Here is a 19,033-nt window from a genome sequence, read left to right as displayed (position 1 = left end):
AAAATGAGTATTTGAGGATAATAACAAAAATTAAAGGAGTGAGGAGTAATTATGATAAAGAAATGAATGTGGTAAAATGATAAAAATTGGTGAGAGATTTGACTAGAAGCGTTTAAAAAGGAAAAGGGAGCGAGAAGTGAGGAGTGGATTTGATTGAAATTAGGGAATTAGTTTTAAATGCCGTTTTGTTACGCCGACAGGACACGTGGCTTTGCTTTTTTAAAAAACAAAATGAAGCTCATTCATTCATTCATTCATTGTCTACACAATCATGGTCGCCACCAAATTCCCATTTCTTCAACACTTCATTATTTCCAATTATTTCTTCACTAATTATTCCTTCTTCTTCTTTTTGGAGAAATTTAAACATAAATTAACGCTACTTCTTTTTCCTTTACCAATAATATTATAAATTTGTAAACATTCAACCTACCAATAGAAGGGTTTCATGTTAACACAATGCACCTTCAATTTTCATTATACTTTTTTTACTCATCATTTTTTAAAATACATTTTTCAGTTTTATTTCTTCACATATCTTTTACTTTATACTTGTTATATGACTATAAAACAATAAATTCAGTCAAACTTTAGATCGATGAGTAGTTTATATATATATATATATATATGTATATATCAATTACATATCAAATATTTAAATAGATTGCAATTTTGGACATCAACAGTAACTTGATTATTGTTTGGACATTCATGCTAATTCTTCTATATACTTTATGTATTTCTACCCTATTCAAGAAGTATAATTAGTTAACAAAGCTTTAAATGATTATAATTAGTTATTGTTTGGTAATGAGTAGTTAAATTTAAATAAAAATATATTATTGAAATAATAGAAAATAGTTAATTGAGAGAAAGAAATGTAAATAGGTGGGAGATAGAATGATTGTGAATGGTTTAAGAGAAATTAGTAATAATGAAAAAGCATAAGGTAACAAAGTAAAAAACAAATTACATTTATTCTCAAGAAGACTCAAAATGGTATAAAATATAATTTTTTATTATTTAATAAAAATAGGAATATTAGAGTAAAATGGATTGAAATAGTTAATTATATAATATATAATATATATATAAATAAAGAGAAAGAGAGAGAGTAAGAAAGTAAGAAAGTAAGAAAGTAAGAAAGTAGGGCCCAAGGATCCAGCTTTTGAGTAATTGGACTCATTCACCCTCCACCCCTCCACCCCTCCCCACATCACTTCACTACAAACCCATTCCAATACAAACAAAAAGGTTTAGCATAAGATTTAGACCCCACTTTTGTCTCTCTTTACCATATCATTATAAATAAAACCCTCCTCTGCTTCCACCGCCGCTGCCCTTCCCCCCTAACTTTATTCTCCTTCCTCCTTACTCCTTCCATTCACTTTCCCTTCACCCTTCTAAATTATTGTAATCATTTCCCCTTTAATTCTTTTAAAATCTTTCATAAATCTTCAATCAAAATCTTTTGGACTAAACACGCTTTTACATCCTAATCATCCACTCTTCTTTCCATTTTTCCTCTTTACTTTTAGATATATATCATCTTTAGGTTTTTAAATGCTTGTATTTTAATATTTTATTTTTTTTATTTCCTTCATTTTATGCTTTTTAACCTTATTTTCATTAAATATTTGTTCATGCTTGTTAGTTGTTGGTTGGTGTTATCAACTATTAATTAGTTTAATAAATTTAGTTAGGATTTTTATTTTTATCATTAATGACATTTTCAACTAATTCAATTTTTAATTTTATCTTATAATTAACGCCAAATATAAAGGGAAGGATAAGGGAATATTGAACAGGTTTAAACCTTTATCCACTCGAATAAAGACATTGAAGAATAACGAATTGGATTAGGGAAATATATTGCAATTTCATCACAATTATATGTACTATATAATTTAATTGCCTAAAAGTGAATACGATTGAAATTAATAAATCCCGTTCTTTTCAAAGTGAGAAAGAATATATGACCACTTGTAAGTTAATAAATTTGTTATTCCATTTCAAAGTTTTAGATTCCTAATACTTTCACAATCTCTTATTCCATCTGAATTAATTACACTATCAACTTTACTAAAATTATAGTGTTTTTGCTTTCATTTCATTTCAGGCTGCAACAAATTGGTTTGATCTATAAATATTTAAATTTTCTCTTTTAACTCTTTATAATTCATTATCTTATTTTTAAATAACAACAACATGTATTAACATTTCACTCGTAAATTTTGGATATACCACATTATATATTTTTTAATACAATAATTATTGCTATTTAACCAATTTTGATCATAAAAGATAAATCAACTAATTTGAATCACTGACAAATTTAAGATTTCATCTTGTTGTACTAAAGTAAACTTATAAATATAATTGTAATGCAACAAATTAAGTCAAGAAAGAAAACTACAAGAGAATGTCAAAAACACTATAACATACTAACTTTGTTCTTCTCTCGAAAGATATTATAAAAGCTTTTGATATTAATAGAGCTTTCGAGGGATATAACCAAGACAAATATTCACGTTATTAATTGTATTAATAACAAAAGACAATAAAACTAAGAGGTAATTAAAATTTAGATAGATTAACTTAGTGTCATATATAACATTGTTTTGCTGTGGGAGAAAGGAAAACAGAAAATCATATTGAGACTTTTTTTTTGCACGAATAAAATATAGAAGTTTTTTCAAAAAGTAGATCGAGAATAATTTTAATAAAAAACTGTGATTTGAAATATTGGTCAACAAAAATATAGAAGTTCAAGAAATCAACATCCAATAAATACCAAACTTAAAACTAATAATAATAAGAAGAAAATACTAGTTTAAGATAAATCATGCTTCAATAAAGAATAATAAAGAAAAAATATTTTCATAATCGAGTTGACTAGAGGGATTGTGTACCTCCTAACGTAGCTCGTGACCTTTTTGTAGCAAATATTAAAATGACATTATTCAAAATAATGTTTCTGATTGTCTACGTTTATCAAATTTTAAAATATAACATTTACTTTTATTTATATATATATATATAAAATTTGTGAACATAATAATAATAATAATAATAAATTTGAAATAGCTGTACAGCTCAAGTTACATCCACTACTGTATACCAAAGTTGGTATATATACATGCTTCATCAATAATGAATATATATTCCTACTAAAATAACACAAAACACAAGATTGGGATAAGATTCTCGTGAACATGAAGTGTGACATTAAGATTGTTAGGTTTAGTTTCCATTTTTGTTTATTTAAATAATTAATGGGTCTAGTATTTTCAAACAATGGAAGAAGTAAATAAGTAACACTTTACTCATCCTCTCAAATAATTCATTTTCATATTCATCCATTAGGTCTATATATATAGAGAGAATGGACAACAACTATAATTGGTAGAAGCGAATAGAAGGAGAAGTATGTCAATAAAACTCCATGTGCCACGTGTCAGAGAATAAAAGAAGTCCTCCAAATAATATTATTGTTTTAATAATCGAAGCTAACGAATGAAATGGGCAGTGCGTAGCCTTAGACTCTGATTTTTAAATAAAATTGTAGATTGCAAATTATTGTATTAAAATTGTTCATTATATATTTCTAAGATTTTACATTTAATACATCTCTATTATCGTGTATAAGAGATCATCTACCTATTTGAATCAATTCCATTTATATTAGATTAAAAACGTAATTTGACGTCAAATTTGATCCCTTTTAAACTAGGAAGAAATGATAAGATTTAGTCCATACATAGAATGTTATGGAATGGTTGAAATTGGAATTTAATATAAAAAAAAAAAAAAAAAAAAAAGTCAAAAGAAGAGGGGGTTATGGGCAAATGAAAAAGGAAAATGGGGTAAACAATGTAAGAAAAAGAGCCGCCGGTGGCCGGAGTGACGTGGTGACGGTCCCGTGATTTTCTCGTAAGTCGTAGTCACGTCTTTGCTTACCGAGATGAATTTACGTAAATGCCACCAAGTGCAATATCATTTTTCTTTCCATTATTTTATTTTAAAGGTGGTGGTTATCCCATGCGGTCAATTCTACAGACTCCTTGTCCCGGAAATTTCAAAAAGAGGATTTCTTTTTTCATTTCTTTAAAAGGAAAAGTATATTGGTCTCTCATCAAAAGATGAGAACAATTCTTTTGAGATCCTAAAAAGTGTCATTTTTTTTCTCTTTTTTCTCTTGTCCCTTGGATATTTTCATATCATAAAAGAAACTTGCTAACAAGGGTACACATCCATACATAATACATACACAGTGAAATATAAATATCAATGTTAATCGGACTGCTTCAATATGTTTAAGTACTCCAACATTATTTTTAGTTTTATAGTTTAGTGATAGGTTAGTGATAGGTTAGGTGGCCTTCATATTTTAGTCAATGGTAAGATTTATTATATAGTTAAGTCACTCTATTTAAGAAAGAAAAAAAATCTAGTTAAGTCACACTTTTCATTATCTTTAATCATAAATATTATGTTTTAGTACTCATAAATGTTTTGTTTGAATTTTATTCTCATTTATAATTTCAAACTATTAATAAAATAATCTAAATTAAATTGTGAAGTTTCAAATCTCTCCTAACGAAACTTGTAATTTATTAAAAAAAAAAAATCAAATATGATAATGAGTCGAAATTTGCAATTAAATACGTTATTGTTTCTATGCCATATCAAAATGATTTTAGTTATATGTTAATTAAAAAAAGGGGAAATGTTATAGAAAAGAAAAAAAAATGTAATGATATGGAAAGTTTTAAATAGACACGTTTTGTTTATAAACTTTCCGTCGAAAAGTTCCGTTTGTGTTCGTCATATTCGATGGATGGCGCCGGATTACCGGCAAATAATGGAAAGACAAAAATACCCTTCCGTTTATACAAAATGACGTCAAGAACGACAAATGGAAAGAGAAGAAGACGAAGAATAAGAAAATAGAAAAAAAAGGAAGAAGAAGAAGAAGAAGAAGAAGAAGAAGAAGGCGCGTGGCATTCCCCACTTCCAGAAACCATTAACGCGATGATAGCATAAATTCCCTCACAAGGGACACACTCTCCAATAATTTCTCTCTTGGGGCCTCTCTTTTCTCTCTGTTCTTTTGTTTTCTTCAGTTCCGGATCTGAATTTCCCACATTTCCATCTTTTCTTGAAAGTTTTGTCGTTACGGATCCGCCTTTCTCGCTCTCAACTTCAGCCGAAGTTTGATTTCTTCACCGTTATTCGGTTTATAAGACAGACCGATTTAGCTGTTCGTTTTTTGGAACTGTTAATTCAACATTTTGCTTTTCACTTGGTCGGGGAGTTCTTTGGATTGGGGTTGTTTGTTAACCCGAATTCCGCGATTCTCTTGCTCTACAGTGCCGGATTTCACGTCGGTGTTGTAAGAAACCTATAGCAATGGCGTTGTGAAGGTTGTTCTTGGCAAGCATTTCGGCTCTAGATGGTCCTTTTGGGAGCTTGGTATTACTTCATAGATCTGCCATGGGAGACCTTAAAACAGAGCTTGCTCTAGCACTTCTGCTTGCTGTGGTTTCTGTGGGGTTTTGCGCTACCGACCCCAATGATCTTGCTATTCTCAATGACTTTAGAAAAGGGTTGGAAAATCCAGAGCTCTTGAAATGGCCCTCCAAAGATAACGACCCATGTGGAAACAAATGGCCGTCTGTCTTCTGCGATGGTTCGAGGGTTGCCCAAATTCAGGTTCAAGGTTTTGGATTGAAGGGCCCTTTGCCGCAGAATTTCAATCAGCTTTCTATGCTTTCGAACATCGGTCTTCAGAAGAACCAATTTTCCGGTCCCTTGCCATCGTTCAATGGTCTGAAGAATCTCCAGTACGCGTTCCTTAATTACAACAATTTCACTTCGATTCCGGCTGACTTTTTCACTGGCCTTGATAATTTAGAAGTTCTTGCTCTCGATGGGAATAATTTAAATGGTAGTTCTGGGTGGATGTTTCCACCGGCGTTGAGCAATTCAGTTCAGTTGACGAATCTTACTTGTATGAGTTGTAATTTGGTTGGTCCCTTGCCGGATTTTCTTGGGTCTATGTCCTCTTTATCTGTGTTATCGCTGTCTGGCAATAGACTCACCGGTGGAATTCCGGCTAGTTTCAAGGATATGGTATTGACAAGGTTTTGGTTGAACAATCAAGTAGGAGATGGAATGAGTGGTTCTATTGATGTGGTGACGACAATGACCTCGTTGAATAGTTTATGGCTCCATGGGAATCATTTCTCAGGGACTATTCCTGATAACATTGGGGATTTGAGTCTTTTGCAGGATCTGAATCTGAATGGTAATGAATTTGTTGGTTTGATTCCAAAGAGTTTAGGTGATATGAGTTTAAAGAATTTAGATTTGAACAATAACAATTTCATGGGTCCAATCCCAAAGTTTAAAGCATCAAAAGTGAGTTATTCTTCAAACCAGTTGTGTCAAACTGAGGAAGGGGTTGCTTGTGCCCCTCAAGTCATGGCACTGATCGAATTTCTCGGTGCCATGGGTTACCCTTTAAGGCTCGTCTCTGCTTGGACTGGGAATGATCCATGTGAAGGCCCATGGCTGGGATTGAACTGCAGATCTGGAGATGTTTCTGTCATTAACTTACCTAAGTTCAATTTGAATGGGACCTTGAGTCCTTCACTTGCAAATTTAATTTCGCTTGCTGAGGTTCGACTTCAGAACAACAATTTGAGTGGTACGATTCCATCAAATTGGACTGGTTTAAAGTCTCTTACATTGTTGGATTTAAGTGGGAATAACATCTCCCCTCCTGTACCACGATTCAGTAGCACTGTGAAGCTCTCTACTGGTGGCAACCCTTTGTTAGATGGTAAGCAATCCCCATCGTCGGAAATTGGAGGTCCATCTCCTTCTGATAGCCGGTCTCCTCCAGCGACAGAACCGAGTTCTAATTCTGGAAATGGGGTGAGACAAACATCTTCTCGTTCCAAGGCATCTATAATAGTTTCTACTGTAGTTCCTGTTGTAAGTGTGGTAGTTGTTGCTTTTGTTGCTATTCCTCTGTCTATATATTTCTGTAAGAAGAGGAAACGCAATGGCCAGGCTCCAAGTTCTCTGGTGGTTCATCCTAGAGATCCATCTGATCCCAACAATTTGGTTAAGATTGTTGTTGCAAATAACACAAATAATAGTACATCTACCGCCTCCGGAAGTGGTTCTGGAAGCAGAAACTACAGTGGATTTGGTGATTCTCATGTCATTGAAACTGGAAATCTAGTCATATCTGTACAAGTTCTACGAAACGTGACAAATAATTTTTCTTCAGAGAATGAGCTTGGTCGTGGTGGATTCGGAGTAGTTTATAGGGGAGAATTGGATGATGGAACAAAAATAGCAGTCAAAAGGATGGAGTCAGGTGTAATTAGCAGCAAAGCATTGGATGAGTTCCAATCTGAAATTGCAGTTCTTTCAAAGGTACGGCATCGTCATTTGGTGTCGCTGTTGGGATATTCAGTTGCAGGAAATGAGAGACTACTCGTGTACGAGTATATGCCTGAAGGGGCTCTCAGCAGGCATCTTTTTCATTGGGAAAGCTTTAAGCTCGAGCCTCTTTCTTGGAAGAGGAGGTTAAACATTGCCTTGGATGTTGCTCGAGGGATGGAGTATCTTCATAGTTTAGCCCATCAGAGCTTCATCCACCGAGATCTCAAATCGTCAAATATCTTACTTGGTGATGATTTTAGAGCAAAAATTTCTGATTTTGGATTGGTTAAACTAGCCCCTGATGGTGAAAGATCTGTAGTAACCAGGCTTGCTGGGACATTTGGTTACTTGGCACCAGAATATGCTGGTACGCTCTTAAACTTTTATGGATGAAATCCAAAATCAAAATCAAAATCAATTTGGGATGAAATTTGTATGAAGTAACTCATTCTTTCTCAATTTTTATGTTAGTTCCCTATCTAACTTCTACTTTCATGGTTTCATTGATACAGTGACAGGTAAAATTACTACCAAAGCCGACGTGTTTAGTTTTGGTGTTGTGCTAATGGAGCTATTGACTGGACTAATGGCTCTCGACGAAGATAGATCTGAAGAAAGTCAATATCTAGCTGCGTGGTTCTGGCATATAAAATCTGACAAGGAGAAGCTGATGGCTGCTGTGGATCCAAGCTTGGGTTGTAAAGAAGATATATCTGAAAGCATTTGTATAATTGCTGAATTAGCTGGGCATTGCACTGCAAGAGAGCCTACCCAACGACCTGATATGGGTCATGCTGTAAATGTCCTTGCTCCACTTGTCGAGAAATGGAAGCCAATTGACGACGACACAGAGGAGTACTCTGGAATTGACTATAGCCTTCCCCTTAACCAAATGGTGAAGGGATGGCAAGAATCTGAAGGGAGCGATTTCAGTTACGTGGATCTGCAAGATAGTAAGGGCAGCATACCATCAAGGCCAACTGGGTTTGCAGATTCGTTCACTTCGGTCGATGGTCGTTGAACAAGGTACCTGGATGCTCTTCTCTTTCCCCTCTAATAGGTGGACGGTTGTGTGTTCGATCTGTTTCAATACAATGTTGAATATGTCACAGTGCTTTTCTGCTTTTACCGTGGGATCAAATTTGAAGGTTTCTGATGCTAGAAAAATCTCAATTGTAGGTTATGGCCTTTTTTGTCTTTATTTTTTTACGTGAATGTAGATAGATATCAATGGTCCTTCAAACTGGATAGTTACATTTTTCTTTTCTTGTGCTTGTAAATTCCTTGTGAATCAGACTTGCAAGATGCAATGTTCTGTTGTTTCACTTCTTGCATCTTGAGTTCAAAAAAATGAATTTCCATTTCTGTTTGTTTCTTGGATTGAGAAGGAGGAGGGAAGAGGGAAGAGGGAAGAGGGAAAAGTTTTGTTCAAAAGACAGAATTGTTTTGAAAGAAAAAAACAAGTTATATTGGTTTGTGGAGCTGCAGCGAGGAACTCAGAAACACAATTCTAGGAGCTACACTACAAGGAGATGAAAACATGTTAGGTTCCTTTTGCCCTTCAACTTCTATATATTCTAGTTAGTTAGTTTGATCATTGACCTCAAAATTTTGATTTATATTCTCAGAAAATGTATTTTGTTTTGTTTGTTCTTTCAACTTTCTCTTTTCTATTAGTCTATCATCATTCATTAAATTCTACCTTTTAACTGCTGTCCTAGAATTTTAATCATGCTTTTTGAAATTATGATGTGGTGTACCTATCAACAATTCACCAACTAACACCCATGACCAAACATATCATATTTCTGCTCATATTATCAGGTTCTACTACTAGAGGGCCAAATGTTAGGTTCAACCATTCAAGTCTTCAGTATTTAGAATTTAATGCTTTTTTCTCACTCATTTCTTTTTTCTAAATTTATTCTCTAAAAATTGTTCTTTTCTCTTCAATTATATTTTTAAGTTTCACTACCTTTTCCTTTTCTTTTGAAGATTTTTACCGTCTTGTGTTGTCTCTAACACTAGCAAGTCCTTAGCTCTCTATTTTTCTCTTCAAATTTTATTTTCATCATAAATTTTTTCTTCAAATGTAAGGTCAAAAAATGTGAATTTTCTAAAAATCAAAATTTGAAAACAGACCTTAGACCTTTGATTTTTTTTTTTCCCTTTCATATTTCAATGTTAATAACACTTGGTTTTTCAGTTTTTTTTTTTTTATTAGAACCAAAAGTGTAAAACATGCAAGAATCGAAGAGGACTACAATCAGCAAATTAAAAGCATATTTTCAAATATTCGTAATTACTTTTTAAAAAATAGAGACCACATAAAACCAAAGCAAGCTTAACTGACATTACCTTCTATCATAAAGGTGCAAGGTTATAATAAATCACTAGATTCATAGTTTTTAAAATCAATCAAAGCATTAATTTTTTTTTTCTTTTTCGGTACAAATGAGACAAATTTCGAAAGATGGAAATCCGATAATCTTTTCCATTAATCTTTTGGACAACTGACCCTAGAAAATGGAAGATGGGTTGTTGAGATTAGGATTGAAAATGCTATAAATTATGAGCCACATAGGGCATATTGGTAGTGAATTATTCAACAAATTGGGTAAAGCATAAGAGATATTTGTGATTCATGAAAATTGAAACGACATCCCCTATTGAGAGGGGCATCCTTAATAGCCATACAAAAATTAAAAGAAGTGGACACAATGGTCATTTGACATTTGGCTTATTGCTCTCTCACTCAAAACCAATTCTCAAACATAAATGGAATCATACTCCCTATCAATTATCCTCGTTCCTCTCAAATATTTTGTACCGTATGCCTTATATTTTGATGGTCACTTTCAATAATTTGTGTGAATCTAGTTAGCTTTCTTTAATGTATATATAAGAATTAATACGTGTAAATTCATATGGAACACATCTTGCATTCTTTCTCTATATATAATTCTATGCATTTGGTAAAGAAAAGGCATAGATTGATATATGTATATGTTTGGTTCGTTATTCAAACTATATTCACTTGCAATATTACATCCGTCACATCTAAAATTAGGGGAACCGATTATATATTGAATCAATAACACATTTAAAACTGATTGTAGAATTGATGGTATCACAGAAGAAAATAGAGTTACATACAACATATAATTAATTAGGACTCTGTTAGGTGTATGATTGATTGGAAAAATAATGTTAGAATGAATTAATTAACACACAACAAAAAGTAGAAAATTGATATGACTATTTACGAAATGAAAAACGTTAAAAAGAATTTGTATTGAATGAAACAATACAGAGACGTAACATTTTTTTAAAAAATTAGAATAGAGTTATTTTCTTAAAATATAATAAAAGGTGGCATAATGACTTTGCAACACGTGGCGAAAATAATTAAATTATCGTGTCCTTTACGCTCATGTTAGAAGCTAAATTAGTAAAAACGAATCTTGTAGAGATTCGAATAGGAAAAGAAGGGAAGAAAGGAAATGAATTATTAAATCTTAATCAAATATGAAAATTGGAAATCAAATTTCATTTGTTTTGTTAAGAGTATTTTTGTTGTGTTAAGGTTGAATTAAGCAAATATACATTTACCCCGCACACAGATGTATATATAATATATATTCCAGTTTTATAGGATGTTTTTGGTTTAGTTCTTGTTGTACTCAAATATATGTCAAAACCATAACCAATTAGTTTTTCATAAGATATTACATAGTATATTCAACTTTCAAGAGTAATTAATAACACCAACAAAATGTTTTCATAACTATTGACTCTTGAGGTTCAAATGTTTACTAAAGTTTTTCGCTCTTCTGCTGATCCAAACTTTAGAGTATTGTACATATGCACGCTCATACTAATGAAACCCTAACTTCCTTCACTTGAATCTGAAGTGGAAAGAAAGATACCAATAATTCCAAAATCCAAAGTTACCTTTCTGAGCAGATTGACAAAAAATAGCAATTGCTCATATCAAAAGCAAATGAGTGTACCTTTAGCCTGGCTTGATGATGGCAAGCGACTTGAGACAACAAAAATAACCGCATCAGTAACAGATGGTCATTTTCGAAATCACGATTAGATTAGCTCCTATGTGTAATCTGAATGTGAATATCATTCCGTGCATGTAATTGCAATCACCAAAAGCAGCACAAGATAGCATAGCAGCCTGGGCCATCCTCTGATTCTGAGGATATTGCCGTATATCATTTGAATCAGAGTCCATGAGGCCCTGAAGCGAATTATAACCAACAATTAGACGAGTGAAGTTGAGAAAAACAAGGTTCAGTGCAGGTGAAAGACAAGGAACATGCTAATACGGAAGCAGAATCAATAAAAAAAAAAAAAAAAAGTAATATATGACACTCCATGCTTGGTTATTAGGAGCGTGAGATGATAAATTTAAAGCATTCCAACAGAGCAGAAGAGTCTGGGATGAGCCCCCTTGCAATGTTCCATATCTATTCAGTAACAGCCGAACATAGACTAAAAGTTGTATTATGGGCCATGAAAGAGTGAGCTTAGTAGATTTTAATGTTAGGAAATCGTTAATTAGTAGGAACTGGTGCATACTGCCACTATTACCAGATAAAAGAAATCCACGATCAGTTACATGCTTAAAAATGGTCAAGCAATTGACAATAGTGTGGTTTATTCTAACTGTACCTGAACCGCTAAGTGTGACTATATTTCTTCTGAGAAACAATCAATGTGGAAAGCTTGAACAGAATCCAGCTTCTGGTCTTTCAATGAGGTTATGGGCACAACTGATGAGTTTTTTGATGCACAAAACTGTTTGTACGGCCGAACTGCAGGAGGTAACAATAAATCAGATTGTTTGTTTACTGATAAACGCCGTCCACATTTACTGCAAGATCAGATAACACATGATGGTAAGTGTCAAATCCATACAAAACCAAATATGGAAGCACTAAAAACTCTTAAACCCACCTACAAGCTTTTGAAAATAAATTTTGGTAGCTGCAGATCCAAAGCTACAAGAAAGTACCAAAAATTAATTGACGAGGGTTTTAAATGAAAAGGAGAAAGAATATCTCAAGGTACAAATTCAATGAGTGATGTTTCACCAATAGAGGATAAAGAGCTGCTTTTGGTTGATTTCCAAGAAAATACTGCAGCACTGTGGCAGCATGCTCCTGCATCAAGATAAAACGAAATTATCATCTCTGAGAGAAGGCAACCTTCATAAATGTGAATGAAAGTGAACATTATGAGCAAAGTGATTGGTACCGTAACATGTCTGAACAAATGATAATTTGAAAAACCCCTGGCATGTACATGGCTGCCTCTCTGTTAAAACACAAAAAGTTCTAAATAAACTGCAACATTACCAACTTAAGTACTCAAGTAAGATACAATAAAAATCAGTGGGAAAAAGACCAATGAATCGGAACCAGGTGGAGGCTTCAAGCAGAGATAATAATTTTAGAAAAATAAACTAAAAAGTCTAATTGCATTTGTAATGAACAAACACCAAGTCTAGTCTCAGATCTGTTAAAATACAATGACGATCAACAATACAATAGTATTAAAAATTTTGGTTTTGAATTATATATGTGTGCGTGTGTGTGAGTGAATGATATAAATAGAACTTAATAAATGTCGTGCGCCAACTATTTCATAAATCAAGTGGTTGCATATCTTTAAACCCTCATATCAGGCAATAACACCATTTATTGGAGAATTTTCTTGTCTGTACAACAGAATAATGAGTAAAATATTTTGAAAATGAATACTTATGCGGGAAATAGAGTACCTCATCAGGAGAAAAGAAAGCGAGAGCATCTGGTTCAACAGAACCAACTGGATGCAGAGATACTACGGCTCTAAAGACGGAAGGAATGATCAACTCAATCACACCAGCTTTATCTGCAGGAGTAGCCCCAAGTGCTCCAGGGCTCATCCTAGGACTATGATAGCTATGTTCTTTCAATGCTCCTATTGAATTCTCATTTGCTTGAGAGGGAAGGGCCGAAGCTTGTTTTAACCAGTCCAATCGCTCATAAGTGAAAATCTTAAGCTCTGGCACTTCCTTTTCCATACAGGATAAAATATCCGAGAGTGATCTAGAATCAATAAGCTCATTTTGTTTGACATCTGTCACTCCATGAGAAAAACAAGGCTTCTTCAGAGCAGGCTCATTATTTGACGCATTTTCATCTTCAAGATGAGGGAAAAACCGTCTTTTTTGGTCAGTGAAGGCCTTTAAAGCTAACCTATTAACAAGCAAAGCATCAGTAAAACACTCATCTGAACTTATGGAAGTCAGATTAAAAATTAAATGATTTTGTCTATTGTTTAAAAATTTCGAAAACAACTGAAACTGTCCTCCGGTAAAGTAGAAGCAAACACACATTCAAGGTCAATTCATTAAATAACTTCATCGCTCTGTGTTAGAAGAGATGTGTTCAATATTAAAATCCTTTGTAGGTGAACAAAATATGTTGTTTGACACAGGCCATAACCTAATGGTAACCAGTTAACTATGAAACATCATTTCCACATGGCATTTATTCATCTTACAACTTGGATTCTTCTTCTTGTTATTGCTTGTTTTTCATGTCATAAAACATAGAGCTTTATTGAGAAACATAAAGGAAGATACAAGGGGCATACATAAAGACAGCCCACACAAGAACAGGCCCAACCTTCAAAAGAAATAAATAATAAGGTCTCCAATCCAAAAGAATAACACCTAACTGATAATGACAAAAGGCCTTAGAGGCCATCGCAAGTATTAAACAAGGGTATCCTCCCAAAAAACATGCCAAGACCGACCGAACCCTCAAAGATCTGTTTTTTTTTTCAAGCCAAACGTACTCACAAGATTTAGGGAGAAAAGGTTGCCAAAGAACTTTTTGTTTATCCTTAGAACTCAGGGACAGAGTTGTAGAACCTATACTCTTGAAGGGAGGGAACAACACAATCACTTCCATCATGGCGCTGCATGCCCCTATCACAAACGACAGAAGTCTCAAAGAGTCCCAAAAATACCACCAAATCAATTGCACAAATTGGCAACTCCAAAATAAATGATCAACATCCGCCAGAGCTCCTCTGCACAAGATGTGTCACTAAGAACCAAGACGCGACTAAGAATGTGTCTGAACGTGATCCGAAGTGTTAACTTTGTCAGGCAAAAAATTTTACTCTTTGGAATTCCAGCTTTCCAAAGAGAGGAAAATGAAGGGGTTTTGGGGAGAAAGCGGGGTGGCGCATAAAAATTAGGAGACAAACGATTGGGGGGCCAAAAAACCGATAATTCCTTCTTCTCTAGTCAATCTAAATATTCCTAATAAACCCCAAAGCAGCTATAACCTTCGATGCTTCACTTATATACTACACATGCAAAATACTTGATCGAATTATTTGGGAATTTATTAATATCATCAATCCGAGCACGTAGCCGATCGAGTCCAAATTATCACTAAGCAATATGAAGAAATGTCGAGTAAACTTCCAAATTTCAAGCTGTTCTTCAAATTCATGTCCCAGGGAAGCTAATTTGCTGTCTAAACTAACCTTGTTCGGTCAACTGCAGATGCACCAGCCTGGCCAGCCAATTGACGTTTCCAAGCATAAGCAACCACAGCGCCATCAGGACACACTAAAGGCATATGTAGACCCCAAGAGTTACTTCTCGAAAGAAGAGATTCACTGAGAACGCCAGACTCTTCAAGCTGCTTTCCTAACAAAATCAGAAGTAAACAATTAAAATCTAGTGCGACCTTAGTCGTAACCCTAAAAGAAAAGAAAAAATGGAAATGGTGCAAAGTACCAACTGCACGAAGGTCGAGGAGGTGTTGGCGCATGGAAGCGTCTTCTTTCTGAAACAAATGGAGGGGCTTAGAGCTTTGATGAGGCTGAGCAGTGACGCATAGGGCTTCGAGAAGGCGATCAGCGCCGAGTCTGATGTCGGCGATGAGACGAGCGGCGTGGCCGAGTCTGTCCATGGCGAGAGCAACCTGCTTGGGAGGAGCGTCGTCGGGGGAGGGGGGAGAGTGAGTGCTAGGGCTGACCGTCGCAGTTTGGCCCTGCGATGGCTGCTGAATATGTCGCATTTACCCCTCCGACGATGTTCACTGCTTCCAATTTCTTTCCCCAAAAGGCTTCGGAGGTGTGACCAAGACGACCGCTAATTTCTCAATTTCCAACCTCTCCCTTTTCTTTTCTTTTCTTTTCTCTTATTTTAAAATAATAATGATAATAGTAACAATACTTCATATACTTCGTATACTATACCAAATATTATCAAAACTTCTTTTCTTTTTTAACTTATAAATATCTCTAGATTAATTAATTAAAATCTACCCTAATTTATTCACTCAACTGCTTAATGCTCTTCTTTTTTTTTTCTTTAACAAAAAGTACTTAAATCTAACCTAGTAGATGAGAGGACCAAACCCAAAATGTATGTGTACATTCCCCAAATGTGTTTTCAACAAAAAAGAAATAAATCATTCACTATTTAGGATATATTTCCTTCTTTTTAATTGTTATTACCTCAATTTAAATATTGAAATATAAATTAAAGAAAAAGAAATTTAATTGTTTTTTAAAAAAGAAAGTGCGGGAGAACAAAATTTCGGCAATCCCTTGGCGCCAAAACTGCCACTATCTAAGAACCACAAGAACAAATACTGAATTAATCTTCTCCTTCTTCTCCTGAACTCGGAATTGACACCTTTCCCATCATGCAATCCAGAATCAGCACCTTCTTCAAACCCTCTTCTTCGATTTCATCCCACAGGTCGAGGTCGCCGGAATCCTTGAATTCAAACGCCGACGACAGCGACTATGGAACATTGAAGATTTGGGAAAAGGCAGAGCACCAATACATCAACACCTATAAGCGCAGGTACACCACATTCTTCTTTTTCTTCTTCTTTTCCCAGAATTTTTAATTGCCTGTTATTTATTAAATCCGTTTTGTTTCATTCCAAGGCATGTGAAAAGTCCACAATGTGTCGACTCGGAGACAAAAACTTTATTTCCAGACGATTCGTCTGGAAAATCAGAGTTAGCTTCATTGACCAAAATTGTGGTGAAGAACAAGAAAAGAAGCTATGCTCAGTACCATTTACTTTTCGGTCAGTCTGATTTTTTGCTACATTTTTGTTCCACCTGTGGAATCAAATATGCTCGTGGGGATCAAGATGATGAACAATCTCATAAAGCATTTCATAAGAAGTACACTTGTGGAATCCAATTTAAGGTTACACCAAACCTTTTATTTTTCTCAAGTTTCTAATTTATGGGTCTTTTTCTAATTGCATTTTTTAACCATGGGTAGGGATGGACTCACGAAAGAGTTATCGATATTCCCTCTGTTGAAGACGGCCGTATTTTGTTGGTGTTGGATTCTGACCCGTCTGCTCACAAGAACAAGGTCCAAACTCGATTAAATTTGGACTGTTGAAGTGGAGTACTTAGTGAAATTTGGTTGTGGTGAGTTAATCTAACATTTTTCCTAATGTTAACCAAATTTTTTCTACTGGAAGGTTGAAGAGGTGGTGAAGATGATGGAGAAAGAGCTGGGAAGTGGATGGATATTGCATAAGAACTATCAGGTTTTTAACTTACTAAAAACTGATAAATTATTTCTTGATCATGCTGATTCTTTTGCACACATTCATCTGAATATGTAGAATTGGGCTTCTAATTTGCTATGCCATATTTCTGGATCAAGTCTGTTCTTGATGTTCTCAACGTTTCCATTTCTAGTTATAACCTCAGACTTCCATTTACTGTAGTTCTTGACTATCATTTCTGCACTTACATTTCTTATCCCACCTGCAGGCTTATCTGTTTGTTTCATCACAAAGAATTGTAGGATGTCTAGTCGTAGAACCGATAACGAAAGCTTATAAAGTAGTGTCATGTCATCTGCACGAAAGACCTGAAGAGTCTAAGATGAAGGATTCAAAACCAAGTTCAACTACCTTGCAGTTTGGTAATATTACTTTCCATAGAGAAGCCATATTGAAGAAACCTACTAACAATCCTGAGGCGTTGGATATGAACACGAATGGTGCAATTTTATGTGAAGAAGAAGCTGTTCCTGCTGTTTGCGGAATTCGTGCAATTTGGGTTACTCCCGCCAACAGAAGAAAGCATGTTGCCAGCCAATTGCTCGATGCTGCAAGGTAAGTCATTTAACATCATTACCTTTACCTAATCTTCATTTCAAATGCTCAAACCCAGCAAACTAATAGAACTGGAATGATTGCATTTACATTGACAAAAGCAGGCTAATTATATTAAGTTACTAGACATACTCTCTTCTGGAAAGGGCATAAATTATCAGACATAAGTAGACGATAGGAAGTTTCCATTGTTGACATCAATTGCCAATTGTGCCAAGTATCATGGGTGATTGGATTCAAATATTCTTTGAGATTTTATTATGGGTTTTTTGACTAATGGTGTCTTGCTCTTGCCACGTAGCAAGTAGGTCTCTCGAGCCTTGTATGAACAAAAGGATAGATGCCAACGGGTTTGTTCAAATACACTTCTGAAATGAGTTGGCAGATTAAACAACCCTAACCATTGTATCGTCAAATATTTTGACTATTAAGCCTCTGTCTTTGTTTTTTCGGATACTAATTTTACATAACCTTGTAAATTCTTATGTAGTTCTTGGGCAAACAGCTAGTCAATTGAGTTCTTATACTTGTTTTTTTTTTTTTTTCTCTACTGCAGGAAAAGCTTCTACAAGGGAGTTGCCCTTGAGTGCTCTCAATTGGCATTCTCACAGCCAACTTCATCTGGAATGGCATTGGCATCAAGATATGTAGGCTCCAGATCAATATTGGTGTACAAAAGCAGCATTGTGATATGAGTATATTGAAATCTTGGAGACGATTCATCTTAGGCTGGAAAAGGAAGGCAAACCAACTAAAGGTAGCTTAACTCAAAAGTGCTTAATTTTCTTTTTCGTGATAAAGCCAACTGAGAGTAGTAACAATTATGTAAATGAATAGTTAACATGAAATCGAGGTTCAAAGTTGTTGTCGAGTCTGTCCACTTTAGTTGATGTATAGTCTTGTTTTACTTGTGATATTAATTAGAATGGAGTTAATAGAAATGAGATCAATAATTGGAATTAGTATCAAAGTCAAACTTTATCCCATACTTGCAATTGGAATTATGATCATTAATATTTACTAAAGAATAGGAGGCTAGAATTTTCAATTGGTAGAGTAATCATGAATAACACGTTTAACTTAAGAACTTCAACAGTGTTTGTTAAAATCTCTCTTCCATCTGATGTTTTCAAGAACTCTAGATAAGAAATATATTAAAAAGACTAATAAAAGTTAATTTAAATAAACTTAAACAATTCAGAATCCAAAGTTGGTCAAATTTAAATCAAAAGATAAGTTTAGATAAATTTTGAGTGAAGTCTTAAAATTCTATTTAATTAAATTGGAACATATTTCAAACTGTAATTCAAATATATAATCAAATTTCTTTTCAAATTGAAATTTTGTTTGAAATATAACTCCTGGCCCTATAGCATTGATTAAAA

General features: G+C 34.3%; 3 protein-coding genes across 6 annotated transcripts; 2 read left to right on the top strand and 1 right to left on the bottom strand.

Moving 5' to 3' along the window:
- The first annotated feature begins 4,925 nt into the window (after nucleotides 1-4,925).
- Nucleotides 4,926-8,942, top strand: LOC101207470 (receptor-like kinase TMK3). The gene is made up of 2 exons (XM_004136465.3): nucleotides 4,926-7,828; nucleotides 7,974-8,942. Exons 1-2 carry the CDS (start codon nucleotides 5,497-5,499, stop codon nucleotides 8,480-8,482), a joined length of 2,841 nt encoding a protein of 946 aa, XP_004136513.1. The 5' UTR covers nucleotides 4,926-5,496; the 3' UTR covers nucleotides 8,483-8,942.
- Nucleotides 8,943-11,153: 2,211 nt separating this feature from the next.
- On the bottom strand, nucleotides 11,154-15,687 carry LOC101207222 (mediator of RNA polymerase II transcription subunit 27). 4 transcript variants are annotated; one of them, XR_004215520.1, is made up of 9 exons: nucleotides 15,281-15,687; nucleotides 15,025-15,190; nucleotides 13,259-13,718; nucleotides 12,733-12,792; nucleotides 12,570-12,638; nucleotides 12,433-12,476; nucleotides 12,148-12,290; nucleotides 11,475-11,713; nucleotides 11,154-11,369 (listed from the first exon to the last, which is right to left on the bottom strand). XR_004215520.1 is itself a non-coding variant. In XM_031883260.1 (8 exons), exons 1-7 carry the CDS (start codon nucleotides 15,561-15,563, stop codon nucleotides 12,188-12,190), a joined length of 1,185 nt encoding a protein of 394 aa, XP_031739120.1. In that variant the 5' UTR covers nucleotides 15,564-15,687; the 3' UTR covers nucleotides 11,154-11,713; nucleotides 12,148-12,187. The 4 variants fall into 4 exon arrangements, 2 of the variants coding, with proteins under 2 accessions (XP_031739120.1, XP_004136512.1); XR_004215519.1 differs by having other exon boundaries at nucleotides 12,148-12,349; nucleotides 15,281-15,686; XM_031883260.1 differs by having other exon boundaries at nucleotides 11,154-11,713.
- A 323-nt stretch (nucleotides 15,688-16,010) lies between these two features.
- On the top strand, nucleotides 16,011-18,618 carry LOC101206500 (protein CHROMOSOME TRANSMISSION FIDELITY 7). Its single transcript, XM_004136461.3, has 6 exons — nucleotides 16,011-16,360; nucleotides 16,447-16,717; nucleotides 16,796-16,891; nucleotides 17,004-17,072; nucleotides 17,302-17,648; nucleotides 18,205-18,618. The coding sequence occupies exons 1-6, from the start codon at nucleotides 16,197-16,199 to the stop codon at nucleotides 18,341-18,343; spliced, it is 1,086 nt and encodes a 361-aa protein (XP_004136509.2). The 5' UTR covers nucleotides 16,011-16,196; the 3' UTR covers nucleotides 18,344-18,618.
- The last annotated feature ends 415 nt before the right edge of the window (nucleotides 18,619-19,033 follow it).

Source organism: Cucumis sativus, chromosome 3 (assembly GCF_000004075.3).
Source record: "Cucumis sativus cultivar 9930 chromosome 3, Cucumber_9930_V3, whole genome shotgun sequence".
Lineage (NCBI taxonomy): Eukaryota > Viridiplantae > Streptophyta > Magnoliopsida > Cucurbitales > Cucurbitaceae > Cucumis > Cucumis sativus.
Note: the sequence above shows the minus strand (reverse complement) of the source record. Positions and strands in the feature narration are given on the sequence as shown.